Source organism: Sceloporus undulatus, chromosome 4 (genome assembly GCF_019175285.1).
Source record: "Sceloporus undulatus isolate JIND9_A2432 ecotype Alabama chromosome 4, SceUnd_v1.1, whole genome shotgun sequence".
NCBI classification, from domain to species: Eukaryota; Metazoa; Chordata; class Lepidosauria; order Squamata; family Phrynosomatidae; genus Sceloporus; species Sceloporus undulatus.
The window spans coordinates 13,100,133-13,113,181 of NC_056525.1; the positions used below are offsets into that span (position 1 = coordinate 13,100,133).

General features: G+C 40.6%; 1 protein-coding gene across 1 annotated transcript in view; it reads left to right on the forward strand.

The window, feature by feature from the left end:
* The window catches only part of LAMA5 (laminin subunit alpha 5), a gene marked incomplete at its 3' end in the record, with an annotated part of 206,832 nt that overhangs the window by 89,574 nt on the left and 104,209 nt on the right, over window positions 1-13,049 (forward strand). Inside the window, exon 4 of the mRNA XM_042462442.1 lies at window positions 8,532-8,650. Coding sequence (XP_042318376.1) covers window positions 8,532-8,650 — 119 coding nt within the window. The remainder of the gene's footprint in view (window positions 1-8,531; window positions 8,651-13,049) is intronic.

Consider the following 13,049-nt stretch of genomic DNA (forward strand, 5'->3'; position numbering starts at 1 on the left):
CCTTGAATAAATGAAGGAATTTTGTCATATGCAGGCCCTGGAAAAAACCTTGATGCGCCCCGGAAGAAGTAATGGGACGTGCGTCTGTGGGCACGAGCCCCATTACTTCTAACAGGACTCCAGCATACACGTTTTTTCCACTTATGCGGGGGGGTCCAGAACGGATCTCCCGCAAAAGGGAAGGGCCCACTGTAGTTGTGTGATTGGTACTGCCACTGATACCATACTCTCTTCCTCACCCCCCCAACTCCAACCCAGTCCTATGCCTTATCCATAAATAAATATTTTTATTTTCCATTTTTGACACAATTCTGGAGCGCTGCTACTGCTATTTCAGTTTTTCTTAAAAAAAGAAAGTAAGAGAAATAGATTTTTTTTCTTTAAAAAAAAAGGCTGCTTGGAAATAGTGAGAGGGAGGGACAAGGGGAGAGAAGGGGACACTTATACCACGTGAGTGCCAGTGATACAACTGCCTCATCATCAACATTTCACACCTGAGGATTAGCAAAATTGGGAGGTCATTGATGGGTTTTTCCTGTCAGTGAAAAGGGACACCCTAACTTCATTTGGGGGATTCAGCAGCTATGGGTTGGAGACGGCATCATGTGATAAGTAGCTCCAAAGCTGCTTTTTTCCAGATGTAATTGTGGTTTAAAAGCAACATGTAATAATTTTCTTTATCACAAGCAAAAATCAGAATACTGTCCGTTCTTGGCTGTCTCTCACCCGAACAGAAGCAATAGCAATGGCAGCTTCATTTATACAGTGCACCCTTCCCTTATGCGGGGGATCCATTCTGGTCCCTCCTCCCACGTAAGGCAAATACTACATATGCTTGAGCCCCACTGGAAACAATGGGACAACAATGGGCATATGGCACAACATATGCCACAGGTGTGTACGCCATTGTCTCTTCCAGCGCACAGTTTCATACCACACTAAGCAGTCTCTAAGCGGTTTATAATTGTAAGCAAATTGCCTTCAACAAGCTGGGTACTCATTTTAGCAACCCTGGAAGGATGCAAGGCTGAGTCAACCCCTGGCTGAGATTGAACTCACAGCCTTGTGGTTTGTGAGTGAGTGGCTGCAATGCAGGCATTTAGCCACTGTGCCACAAGGGTGCCTGACTGGTCTTCAGATGTCTTCTGCCTAAAGCCAAGGTTAACTCGGATGCGTCAAACAATATTCTTGGGGAACGTATCATTCTTCACATGTTCAAATTCCCAGCCATCATTGTCATTATTAGTTAAGTTGGTTAGGTCTGATTAAAGTTGCAGGCCAGCAACGTCTGGAGAACCACACATTCGCCCAGATATGTATAGTATAAATAGATTTGATACACTGCTGAGAATGTTCAAATATCATTGTTTTTTGACATCTGGATGTGCATGTTTAAATATCTTCTTCTCCCATTTACTCATAAGCAGCTTTCTCATTTGTGCAGATTCTTTGGCCCATCAGGTAGCTTCCTGACATCATTTTCCATTCTATACCAGTTGTGTGACCCAGTCTTAGTGACTTTTCTTGTCTTTTCTATCTACTGCATCCACACAGACAGAGCTGCTAGTCCAGAAAAGCGACCATCTTTGGCCTATATGGCACTAAGCCCAGTTTTGTCACTTTTTGGCAGAAACTTTTATCTAATTAGTTGGCAATCTTAAGACCAATTTGGCACAAACATTACTCGATCAACATATTATAGAATATGGGAAGAAGAGGCAAATGTTCTGTGAAATCTCATTTCATCATTGTTTGTGGAGTCCTCTTGTCTTGTGAAAGGATACAAGTTACTACAGTACTTCCTGCTGGCTAGACTAAGGTGATGAGACATTTCAGTTTGTCTGTTGTTCCTCTGGCAGTTTCCTGGAAAAGGAAAATGAAGAAAATTGGACACAAGAATTTATTTCTCAGTTTGAGCTGCCTACTGATTTTCCTAGAAAAATCTGATGCTTAGTTTCTCCAGATGCTCCAGCTTGTTCTGCACATCTATCATGTAAAACACACAGAGAGTAGCCAAGCTACTCTGAACTTGCCCCTCTAGGGAGCCAAGGCAGTAATTGTCAGAAGATGTGAGTTACGTTTTATGATGATTTTTTAAACAGAAAAACCTGGTTGAAAGAATATCTGAAAAGACTATACTGTGAATTTTCCCCATGGGTGTACTACCAGCCCTTATTTCTTTGACAACATATATCTATGAGCCCATTAGTTTCCCTTTAAGGACAGAAGAATGAGAAGAATCTTTCTCTTAACATTTAAAAATAACAGGAGGTTTCTGTTGTTGTTTTTCTAATGGCTCACATATTTTTCCTATTTTAAAACAATCTTGAGAGATATTCTGGTAAGGGCTTTCAGTAATAGACATGATGGACCTTATGCTCACTATCTCCTAACTTGTGGTGGAATTTTAGTAGTCATGGTTTAGATTTATGGTTTTGATTTATGGCTTGGGGTTTCCTTTATTTTTTTTAGCCGCTGTACCTACATGCTATACCACTAGAGTCATACCATTGCAGGGTGGACAGTGTGAATTCTAGACACACCTATGGTACAGGAACCCTCTTTGTCTGCTTGGCCCAGGTGCTGCCCTTATTCAGAAAGCTTACTCATCTTTTTTGGAAATTCTTTCTAACAAATACAGATGTGCCATGCCAGTATATATAGTATTGCTGTATATAATGCCTTCTTTCCACATTACTTTTTGAGTAAGTTGTGTTAACATCCAGCCATTTATTAGGGGTTCCCAACATGGCTCTTCTATCATGTTTCATGCCAGACATTTGCACAGGCATGAAATCTGTTGCCCACAGTAGTTATCAAAGAACTGGCAAGATCTATGGGAATTTGGGGGGGCTAGTGGATAGGAGGATTTTGGCAGGCAGCAGTCTGCAAGAAGGGGATTTAATGGCAGGGCTTGCTTGAAATTTGGAGTCATATTTTAGATTCCATGCTGAAGCATGAAATCAAATTTATGGTGGGAATGGAAAATATAATTTGCCAGAACTGTAGATATGTGTTCATATTTTAGCAGCTAATTGCAGTGAAATTTATGGTTTTGGTTTAAAATTCAAAAGGAGTCGACAGATATCTTGGTAATTTTGGCGGGGTCACACATAATGGGTGAGGGTTCTAGAGAGTCTCTGGGTGCAGAGTTTGGTCTTCCAAACCATTTGAAGGTGATACTCCAATTTAACAACATATTTGTGCTCTTCCGCATATAGAGACACGCACAGTCTTACCCAATACATACACATTTTCCCTAAGACTAATAGCAATAGCAAAAGCAAGTACATTTCTGTACTGCTTACTGATGTACTAAGTGGCTTAAAAAGTGTAAGCTAATTGTCCCGAACAAGCTGCATACTCATTTTAGCAATCTATAGAAGGATGCCAGGTTGAGTTGACCTGGAGCCCCTGGCTTGTATTGAATTCATAACTTTGTGGTTTGTGAGTTAGTGGCTGCAGTGTAGGCATTTAGCCACTGTGCATGTTAACATAGATTTACCTATCTTCCTCTAGTTGCAGGTATTGTAATTGTGTGAAGTAGTTTGGCCAGGAAAAAGTACAGATTGGAAAGATGTGATGTATAGGCATTTGGTCCAATAGATGACTTGTAGGCATACAGTCTGGACCAAGACATATGAGCCACAGTCTCTGCATTCCAGGTGTTCTACTCAACCACTTTCTGGCATAAAACCTTTTACTAACTTAGGTCCATAACACATTGCAGACATAATCCAGTTTGAGATCACTTTAACTGCCCTGGCTCAGTGCTAGGAAATTCTGGGAACTGTAGTTTATTGTGGTACCAGAGCGCTCTGACAGAGAAGGCTAAATGTCTCACAAAACTACAGTTCCCAGAATTTGCTAGCACTGAGCCAGAACAGTTAAAGTGGTCTCAAACTCGATTAGTTCTGCAGTGTGTTTTGGACCTTACTTTAAAATATGGAACTCTGATTCTTAGATTGCTAAATTTTCTGTGGAATACCAGATTTTCTGCTTTTTGTGAATGCATACAGCGCAATATCTTGTGTTCTGCATTCACACCATATATTTCCTGCAGACATTGCAGTCTTCTACTACTGCTCTTGATTTTGTTTGCTGTTGTATTTACTTACGGTATTGTTGTTCCCTCCTCTTGCTACTCCTCCCTCCTTTGTCCCTCTGCATGTAGGAGGTATGTTTTGACATTTTTAAGAATGCATGCAATCCCATATATTGTTAAAGTATTTGTATTTGTTTTCAAGAATAAAACAATATATATACATTTTCCCTTTGGCTGTGGTCCAATTGAAAATTGCAGCATTGTTCCAGTTTTTGACAAGACTGCTTGGTCTAATTGTACATCATTTGTCAGAGTAGTAATAACATGCCAGTCACTGAAGTCATGGTATCTAGCAGAGCAATTTCTGAGGCTTCTGAGATAATGTATTTATTCATATAAGCTGTGCATTATCACAGTGGCCTGTTACAGACAGGCCAAAATAAAGCTGCTTCGAGTCACTTTGGAGGTATGGTATTTCAATGATGCATGCGTCCTAAGAGTCCAAAAGCCGCATCAAAGCTGCATTCCAGTCCTTAGAACTGGAGTGTGGCTTTGGTGCGGCTTTTGGACTCTTAGGACACATGCATCATTGAAATACCATACCTCCAAAGTGACTCGAAGCAGCTTTATTTTGACCTGTCTGTAACCCGCCAGTGATAGAACTGGAGAATGATGGACTTCGCTACTTTTGGCTGTCTCTCCCCCCCCCCCCAAGCCAGGCATCTCTTAGTACACAGTTTGGCTAATTTGTGAAAATTCAAAATGTATTCTGTTTTTGTCCTATCACTTTACATACCACAATGTGGTTGAAGGCTTGATATACTATGTTTCTATATTTACGGGAAGTTTCCTATAGAGGTGAAACCAACTCCTAAACACCTATCTAACAATACAGAAGATGTCATATTTTGTTAAATTTGAAATGAATGCAAAAAGGTGCTCTTTGCCGTAAGATTAATGTGTAACACAATACGAACGAGCTTCTGCCATGCCATAAAAAAGTTGTTGGTGACCTTAGGTGACACTATGAAAAGGTTTTCTTGGCAAGATTTGTTCAGAGGGAGGTTGCACTTGTCTTCATCTGAGGCTGAGCAATTGTGACTTGCCCAAGGTCACCTAGTGGGTTTCCATGGCTGAGCAGGGATTCGAACTCTGGTCTTCCAGAGCTATAGTGCAGTGTTCAAACCAATACACCATGCTGGCTCTCTACATACCCACATGATTTATTTCACAAATGTTTATCCAACATACAGTACAGTACTCTTTCACCTATGATGCATTCTGCCAGAATGTACTTTTGAAGGACTTATTATTTAGAGAGGCAAATGTTACTCATCTGTAGAAAATCAACACAGTGGTGACATGGGATCTGTAACACTCACTCAAAGGAAACTAGAACAAAATAGTTTACCACCCCAGTCTGGGAGTATGACAAATGCCTTTTTATTCAGGATCACCCAAGAAGTTAAAAAAGGAGTGGGTTGAAGCCACATGAAGGCGTCTCTCGGCACTTCTTTTAGGCTATTAAACTCTACTTTTGTGCAAGAATAAAGATCAAAATGTGTTGTTGCTTTGAATGTTAATCCAGAAATGTGTGCTGCTGCCCTTAAAAATCAGGTGTGCTGTATGCTACCTAGCAGCCCTGAAAGCTAAAACCCATCCCTTCAACTGAACCATAATGAGCTACTTCTTGTGAGTTTGGAGGAGAGGGGACAAAACAAATAAAAATAATTTTTTGATTTAAATCAAGTTTTATGTATTTAGTATTACAATTACAGTGAAAAATTGCTTTTTATAGTAGCTGCTTTTTAACTGAAGAGGAATTTAATACAAGGAAACGCGTGAAGCTTTTGTTATCTGTCTAAACTGCATTGTGATCATCTTACAAACACATTGAACTATTTTTTTATTTGTGTCCCATGAAGTTAAGAATTTGGGTGACAAGGAGGGTACAGATATCTAACTTCCAAAGTTTAGCATTATAAAATAGGCTGTATGGCATGTATCACATTTATTTTCTGGCTCTACTACTAGATCAGTGAATCATCACACTGAATATGAAGTCATAATTGGTATGAGAATACAAGAAATGCCAGTCTCTATCTTGCCCAGATCACCCACAGAGCCCAGCAGTCCATGATGAATGCAAAAAGGGCCTCCAGAGAAGAAGGGATTGGGCATGATGGATAGCTATAGCTGGCAGCTGCTATATTGCCTTCTCTGCCATTCTGTACTTCACACATTAATACCTTGTAGTTTCAAAATGACTGGTGAGGATAGTTACCATTAGCTACAACCAAATATATTATTGGGACTGTAATTTAAGTTTCAAAACTCTCCTGCTATACAATCATGAGGTACACCTCCTGGAGAATGAGCAAACATGATGTAGTGGTTTGAATATTGGACTATGACCATGGAGACCAGAGTTAGAATCACCTCTCCATCATGGAAGCCCAGTGGGTGACCTTGAGCAAGTCACACTCTCAGCTTCAGAGGAAGGCAAAGGCAAATCCCCTCTGAACAAATCTTGCCACGAAAACCCCATGATAGGGTTGCCATAGGTCAGAAACAACTTGGAGGCACACAGCAACAACAAACCCCATCTGGGATAGAGGTTTGGCTGAACAGTCAGGCCAAAATAAAGCTGCTTCGGGTCTCCTTGGAGGTATGCTGTTTAAATGACACACGCATCTTAAGAGGCCAGAAGCTGCACCAAAACTGTGTTCCAGTCCTTAGGACTGGAGCATGGCTTTGGCAAGGCTTCCGACCTCTTAGGACACATGCATCACTTAAACAGCATACCTCCAAAGAGGCCTGAAGCAGCTTTATTTTGGCTGTCTGTTTAGGCCCATATTCCGTCCCAGGTTGGATTTTTTTTTAAAAAAAGAAGAATTCTGACATAGGGAGAAATTTAGCAGGTGAATCTCTTCCCCACCCTGCCATCATTCTGCAAATTATGGGTAAACCAATTTCAGCTAACCTTTTAGCTACAGAAGCTTGTAGTATGAAATATAGCAGTGTGGCACCATTGTGGACAGAATGATCCATTGGTGTAGTTCAAATGACAGGAACAGTTACACTATCATTTAACGTTGACTTTTATCAGTTGAAAGGCTATGGTATGTATCTTTTTAGGTTTTTAAAATTAATTGGTACAGTGTGTTTTAATTTATTGTTGGTTCAGTAGTCAGCCTTTTCTTTCTCTGTTGTGTGACCTGTTGCAAAATGCAGAGCTGTGTCTTGTCAGAGAAGGACAAACTATTCAAGTATGTGAGCTGTAACAGGAAGTTTGAGGATTCCTGAAGGAATGATCACCCTGTTAGGAGCTACAATATACTGCAATGCCCTCTCTCTTACCTACTTTGCTAATGCTGGAATGCCAAACGTGCATAAATAAGAGACCTTTGGCCTAAAGCTCTCAGGCAAATCAGTGTGAGCTGTACGCTTTCGTCCAAAGCAGACATGATCTTGATTGTATGCAAGAGTAGGATTGGGATGTGGTACATGAAGACCAATCCTTCCCATTGATGAAGTCTCAGGGAACTTCTGTGTCATTTTATTTTCTCATTTAGACCTAATCACAGCTCTAAGTATTGATTTTCACGGTGTGTGGGAAGAAAGCTTAAAACCACACAGTCGCTCCCCTTATTATATTCCTGCCTTCCTTACTTTTCAAATGAATGCAGTGAAGTACTAAGGGGAATAAGGAAGTGGTTCTCCCAGTAATAATTTATCTTTGGAGAAGGACTGTCTTAGTTTGATCCAACATTTTGAGATGGAGAGTGGATGCAGTTCTAGGTGCAGTGTAACCTTGTAACTATTAATCTTCCCTTAGCTGTAGAACCACTTAGCGTAGCCTTTCTTGGCAGGAGTCAAGTTCAGTTTCTTTTACAGCTGCTTCTGGACTCAGATCTGGAGGGAATGAGTTGGGATGCTAAGGTTTCCAATGCGAGGTCTGTGTGAGGTCTACATTCTTCAATTTGCAATATTGAGGAAGATAGGAAGGGTCCAGGTGCTTCTCTTAAGCAGTGCAGGGACATTTTTTTCAGAGTTCCAGCTGATGTTTGCTTCATAGATATTTGCTGTTGCACTAAATTCCTACAAAATATTATGTTTAAAAAAAACCATCTGCTCACATAAGTCTTAGATGCAACATTTTCATCCTCTGTGTTTGTGGCACCTAATCATATTTCTGGCATTCATGCTAGAAAGCTGCTGTACTCTCTTGGCTAAAGGTTGAATTAGAACTAAGGATGTTTCATTGACTCTTTCCTCTGCCATCAGTTCACTGGGTGGCCTTCACATGCCATTCTCTCTTCAGTTTAAGGAAGATAATACTGACTTAACTTTACAGGTATTGTAAGGATTATACTGATACAGTATGTGAAGCATTTCCAATATTCAATACACAAAATATTGTTTTATTCAGGACAGAATCCACTTTCTATGATGTGTAACTTTTTGTCTCTTCTGTGTTTCATAGCTTCCAAGAGAGATTGTATAGAGAAATTTGGCCCAAAGACTATAGAACGGATTACCAAAGATAATGATGCCATCTGCACTACTGAATACTCCCGCATTGTGCCCTTGGAGAATGGAGAGGTGAGCTATTTGATTTTTTAAATTGCCTTTTAGCTTGGTAAATTTAAGTTCTGTATTTAAAATGACCTGCCTAGATATGCTGTTGTTAGATAAGAAAAATATGTTTTGTCTTTCATAGATTTTGCTATTCTTATGTCTCAGAATGCAGCATGGAACATCAATAGGACTATGAAATTTGGAGGGCCCAAATGTCCTAAAGGCACCAGATACTGTCTGATATTGGAAACTATGCAGGGTCAGCCCTGGTTACTACTTGGATGGGAGACTGCCAATGAATACAAAGTGCTATAGGCTATATTTCAGAGAAAGGAACTGGCAAACATGTTTCTGAATACTTGTTGCCTAAGAAAACCCTGTGAAATTTATTGGTTTGCCATAAGTCCAAAAGTGATTTGAAGGCGTGTGTATGTGCACGTACACACATACACTCCCGTAGTTTGAGTCTTGGCTCAGATCATTTGGCATACTTTGGGTTCATATGGTAACCTCGGGCAAGCTATTTCCAGTTTACAAAATGAAGTATTATTGTGCAATTCTTATGCAGTGAGAATAAAAATTAATGTGTTGTCAGGCTTATGGGGACAAAGATTGAAAAGCAGTTGATGACAGACAGTGAGGAGAGAAAGAAGGACAGTGAGAGTATCATGAAGTCTTGAATTTGATAACCAACATTGGAAGTGTACAGAACAGTTATAAACTACTGGTAGTTCTGCTCTACCTTTTGTTTCTAAACCCTTTTCAAGCACTTGCCATGTCTGTTCAAACTATGGCTTTTCTACAGCTGCAAGATGTAGATATTAATTTATAAAAAAGAAAAGAAAAATGAGGTCTTTCAGATTCCAAAATCTTCACCATCCATTTTTATATATGTGCAAAGGAATAATGAAAACAGAAGATAAACTCTACAGTGATATGTCTTTTTCTTAGGAGATAAGCAAGGTCTTGCCCTTTTGAGCCCAGTGAACTTTACCTTTTAAACATTTTTTTTAAGTTATCCAAAGCTGATAATAGGCTGTGGGATGTTGCGCCTGGGAAACACTAGTGCATCCTGTTGCTAAATTCTACTCTAATCTTGAGTCATGCTGGCGGAACTGTTCCAGCTGTGCAGATACTATGTTCTAGCAGATGAACTCTGCTGGGGTTGTTAAAGATTGCAGTGAGGTGTAAAAGAGTTTATTCAACCATAGACATGATTGTTCAGAAAGCAAATGTGCTGTTTTGGGCGGGAAAGGAGAGACGTTTATCAAGAGAACCAACATCTGCAAACTGAAAGAAATACATTTTTTTGGTTAATTTACCAAAACAAATCCCACATATTTTAATGAACTACTCTTGCTTTGACTGGCTTTGCATTTTCCCATGCCTTTCAATTGTTCTGTGAAAAGGGCCATTAAATTTAAAAGGAAGCAGTAAGATTTCAAGCAACTTTAACCCTGATCACTTCAAACCTAATTTCTTGATTTGGCTGTTTTATTATTATTATTATTAACCTTTATTTATAAAGCGCTGTAAATTTACACAGCGCTGTACATACAATCTTTTTAATTAGACGGTTCCCTGCCCTCAGGCTTACAATCTAAAAAGACATGACATAAAAGGAGAAGGGAAAGGTGGTGGGGCTAGTAGGCTAATACATATAAAGTACATAGCAATACAGGAAATGGTTCGATAAAACAGGCATCAAAAGAACATCAACTAGCAAGCGACAATTATGCGATGCCTGGGAACGCTTCTCTGAACAGGATGGTCTTCAACTCTGTTTTGAAGCTGGTTAAAGAAGTGATGGCCCTTGCTCGCGGGGAAAGAAGGTTCCAGGAGTGAGGGGCAGCAAGTGGAAAGGGGCGAATCCGAGATGGGACAGAGGAAATCTTGGGCTGGGACAGCAGACCTTGACTACCAGAACGGAGGGCCCTGGTGGGAAGGTGAGGAGAAAGAAGGTCTGATAAGTAAGGCGGGGCCAGCCCATGGAGGGCTTTAAACGTCGACAGCAAGAGCTTGTACTGAATACGGAAAGGGAGGGGGAGCCAGTGAAGGGATACCAACACGGGAGAGATGTGGTCAGAGCGGTGGGTGGAAGTGATAATGCGTGCAGCTGAATGCTGGACAGAGATTAAAGGACGGAGGTGAGAAAGAGGAAGCCCAGCCAGGAGGACGTTACAGTAATCAAGTCGTGAGACCACTAGGGCATGGACCAGGATCTTGGCAGTAGAGGCGGAGAGATATGGTCGGATTTTAGCAATATTGTACAAAAAGAATCGACAAGCCTTGGCTGTGGTCTGGATCTGAGGGATACACGACAGAGAAGAGTCAAAGATAAAACCAAGACTGCGGGCTTGCTGGACTGGTTGAATGGAAATGTTGTCCACAGAGACAGAAAAGGAGTGTTGAAGGTTGGGCTTAGGAGGAAAGACAAGAAGCTCCATCTTGGACATGTTGAGCTTCAAACGCCGATGGCGCATCCACTGCGAGACAGCTGTGAGACATGATGAAACTTGCTGTTCAAGCCTTGGAGAAAGGTTGGGGGTGGAAAGATACAACTGGTTGTCATCGGCATACAGATGGTAGGAAAAGCCAAAAGAGCTAATGAGTTTACCTAAGGACAGTGTGTAGAGAGAAAACAGAAGGGGACCCAGAACAGAGCCCTGAGGAACTCCAACAGATAAGGGAACAGGAGAAGAAGTCTGACCACCTGCAACTACTGCAAAAGATCTGTCTGACAAATAAGATCGAAACCAGTCGAGAAACCAGTCTGAGAACCCAAGGTCAGAAAGTATATTAACTAGAAGAGAGTGATCAACAGTGTCAAAGGCTGCAGACAGATCAAGAAGGATGACAACAGAGTAAAGGCCATTTGCCTTGGCCAGTAAAAGATCGTTTGAGATCTTGGTGAGGGCTGTCTCTGTAGAATGCCTTGGGTGGAAGCCAGACTGAAAGGGATCAAGAATGGAGTTGGCTTCAAGAAACTCAAGACAGAGAGAATAAACAACCTGTGCCAAAACCTTAGAAAGAAAGGGAAGAAGAGAAATCGGACAATAGCTAGACAAAGAGCAGGGGTCAAGAGAAGGTTTTTTCAGAATAGGGGAAATGAGAGCATGTTTGATGTCCGAAGGGAAGGAGCCTGTAGAGAGAGTGAGAGAGATTGAAGATATGGAGAAGCAAGGGCAGAAAAGAAGGAGCTATAGAGATTAGAAGACGAGTAGGAATTGGGTCAAGGGAACAAGTTGCAGGTTTGCAAGAGTTCAGAAGTGTAGAGAGTTCATCCAAAGAAGCAGGAGGAAACGCAGAAAATTTTTAGGCGAGGGCGATAGAAGATTATGAGCAGAAGAAGAATCGGGAGGGACTATCTCAGAGCGAATAGTGGTGATCTTAGAGATGAAATAATTAGCAAAGTCATTAGGAGAGAATGATGATTACTTATTATGTGTTATTTCATAGCCAGACAAGGACATTCTGAAATAAGCTTTAATTTTTTTCATTTCATGTATTTTTATTGGTATGGGAACAGAGAGGCTCTCCAGGCGCTGTATTATCTTTGGCTGTCATTCAGCCAAACTGAAAGGAGTATCCGTGATTCACACTTCCATGTTTTATGGCATTTAATAACTTTTCCTCTTGTTTCCTGCATATCATCAACAAGGAATGATCCTCAGTCTTTTGTTATATCTAGTAAAACTGACCAAAGTCATAATGGCAAGCATGAACCAATGCTTCACCTCCCAAAAAGTCCAGGCATTTGTGAATCTTCACCTAATTACACTGAAAATTCTGCCAAAAAGCAGCACCTCAACAACACACCTGGTTGCTTTGATCATTTCACCTCCTTATCCTTAAGAGTTATCTTTTTCAAGATTTGTAGGACAGTGTATATTTTTGTAAATGGAAGAATGTTCACAGGAAGAAGCTCAGCATTGTTGGACATGCCTTCTATTAAACTGAGCATGCCTCTATTAAGTGTTGTTGTTGTGTGCCTTAAAATCATTTCTGAGTTATGGCTATCCTAAGGTGAGTCTGTTATGGGTTTTGGGGGGTCTGAGAATATGTGGCTCACTCAAGCTCATTGGCTGAGCAAGGAATAGTTTCAAGAGTTATAGTCCAGCACTCAAACCACTACACTGCCCTGGCTCTCTATTAAGTGTATGGTGCTGAAAATGGAATTGGAGGCTTAATATTTATATATTTAATGATCCTTGAAATGGTGTACATTGGATAGAGTCCAATGCAGAGGTCAGAATAAGTAGAAGTTAAAATAAGCATCTTTTAAACAACCATTAAGATCTTGTGAAAAGAATATTGAACTGACAAGAGCTTCACATTCCAACTGAAGCATAAATACAATGCATGATCTTTAGCAAGTCATTCTTTCACAGCTAATTACATGTATGTGTAAAATGGGCATAGT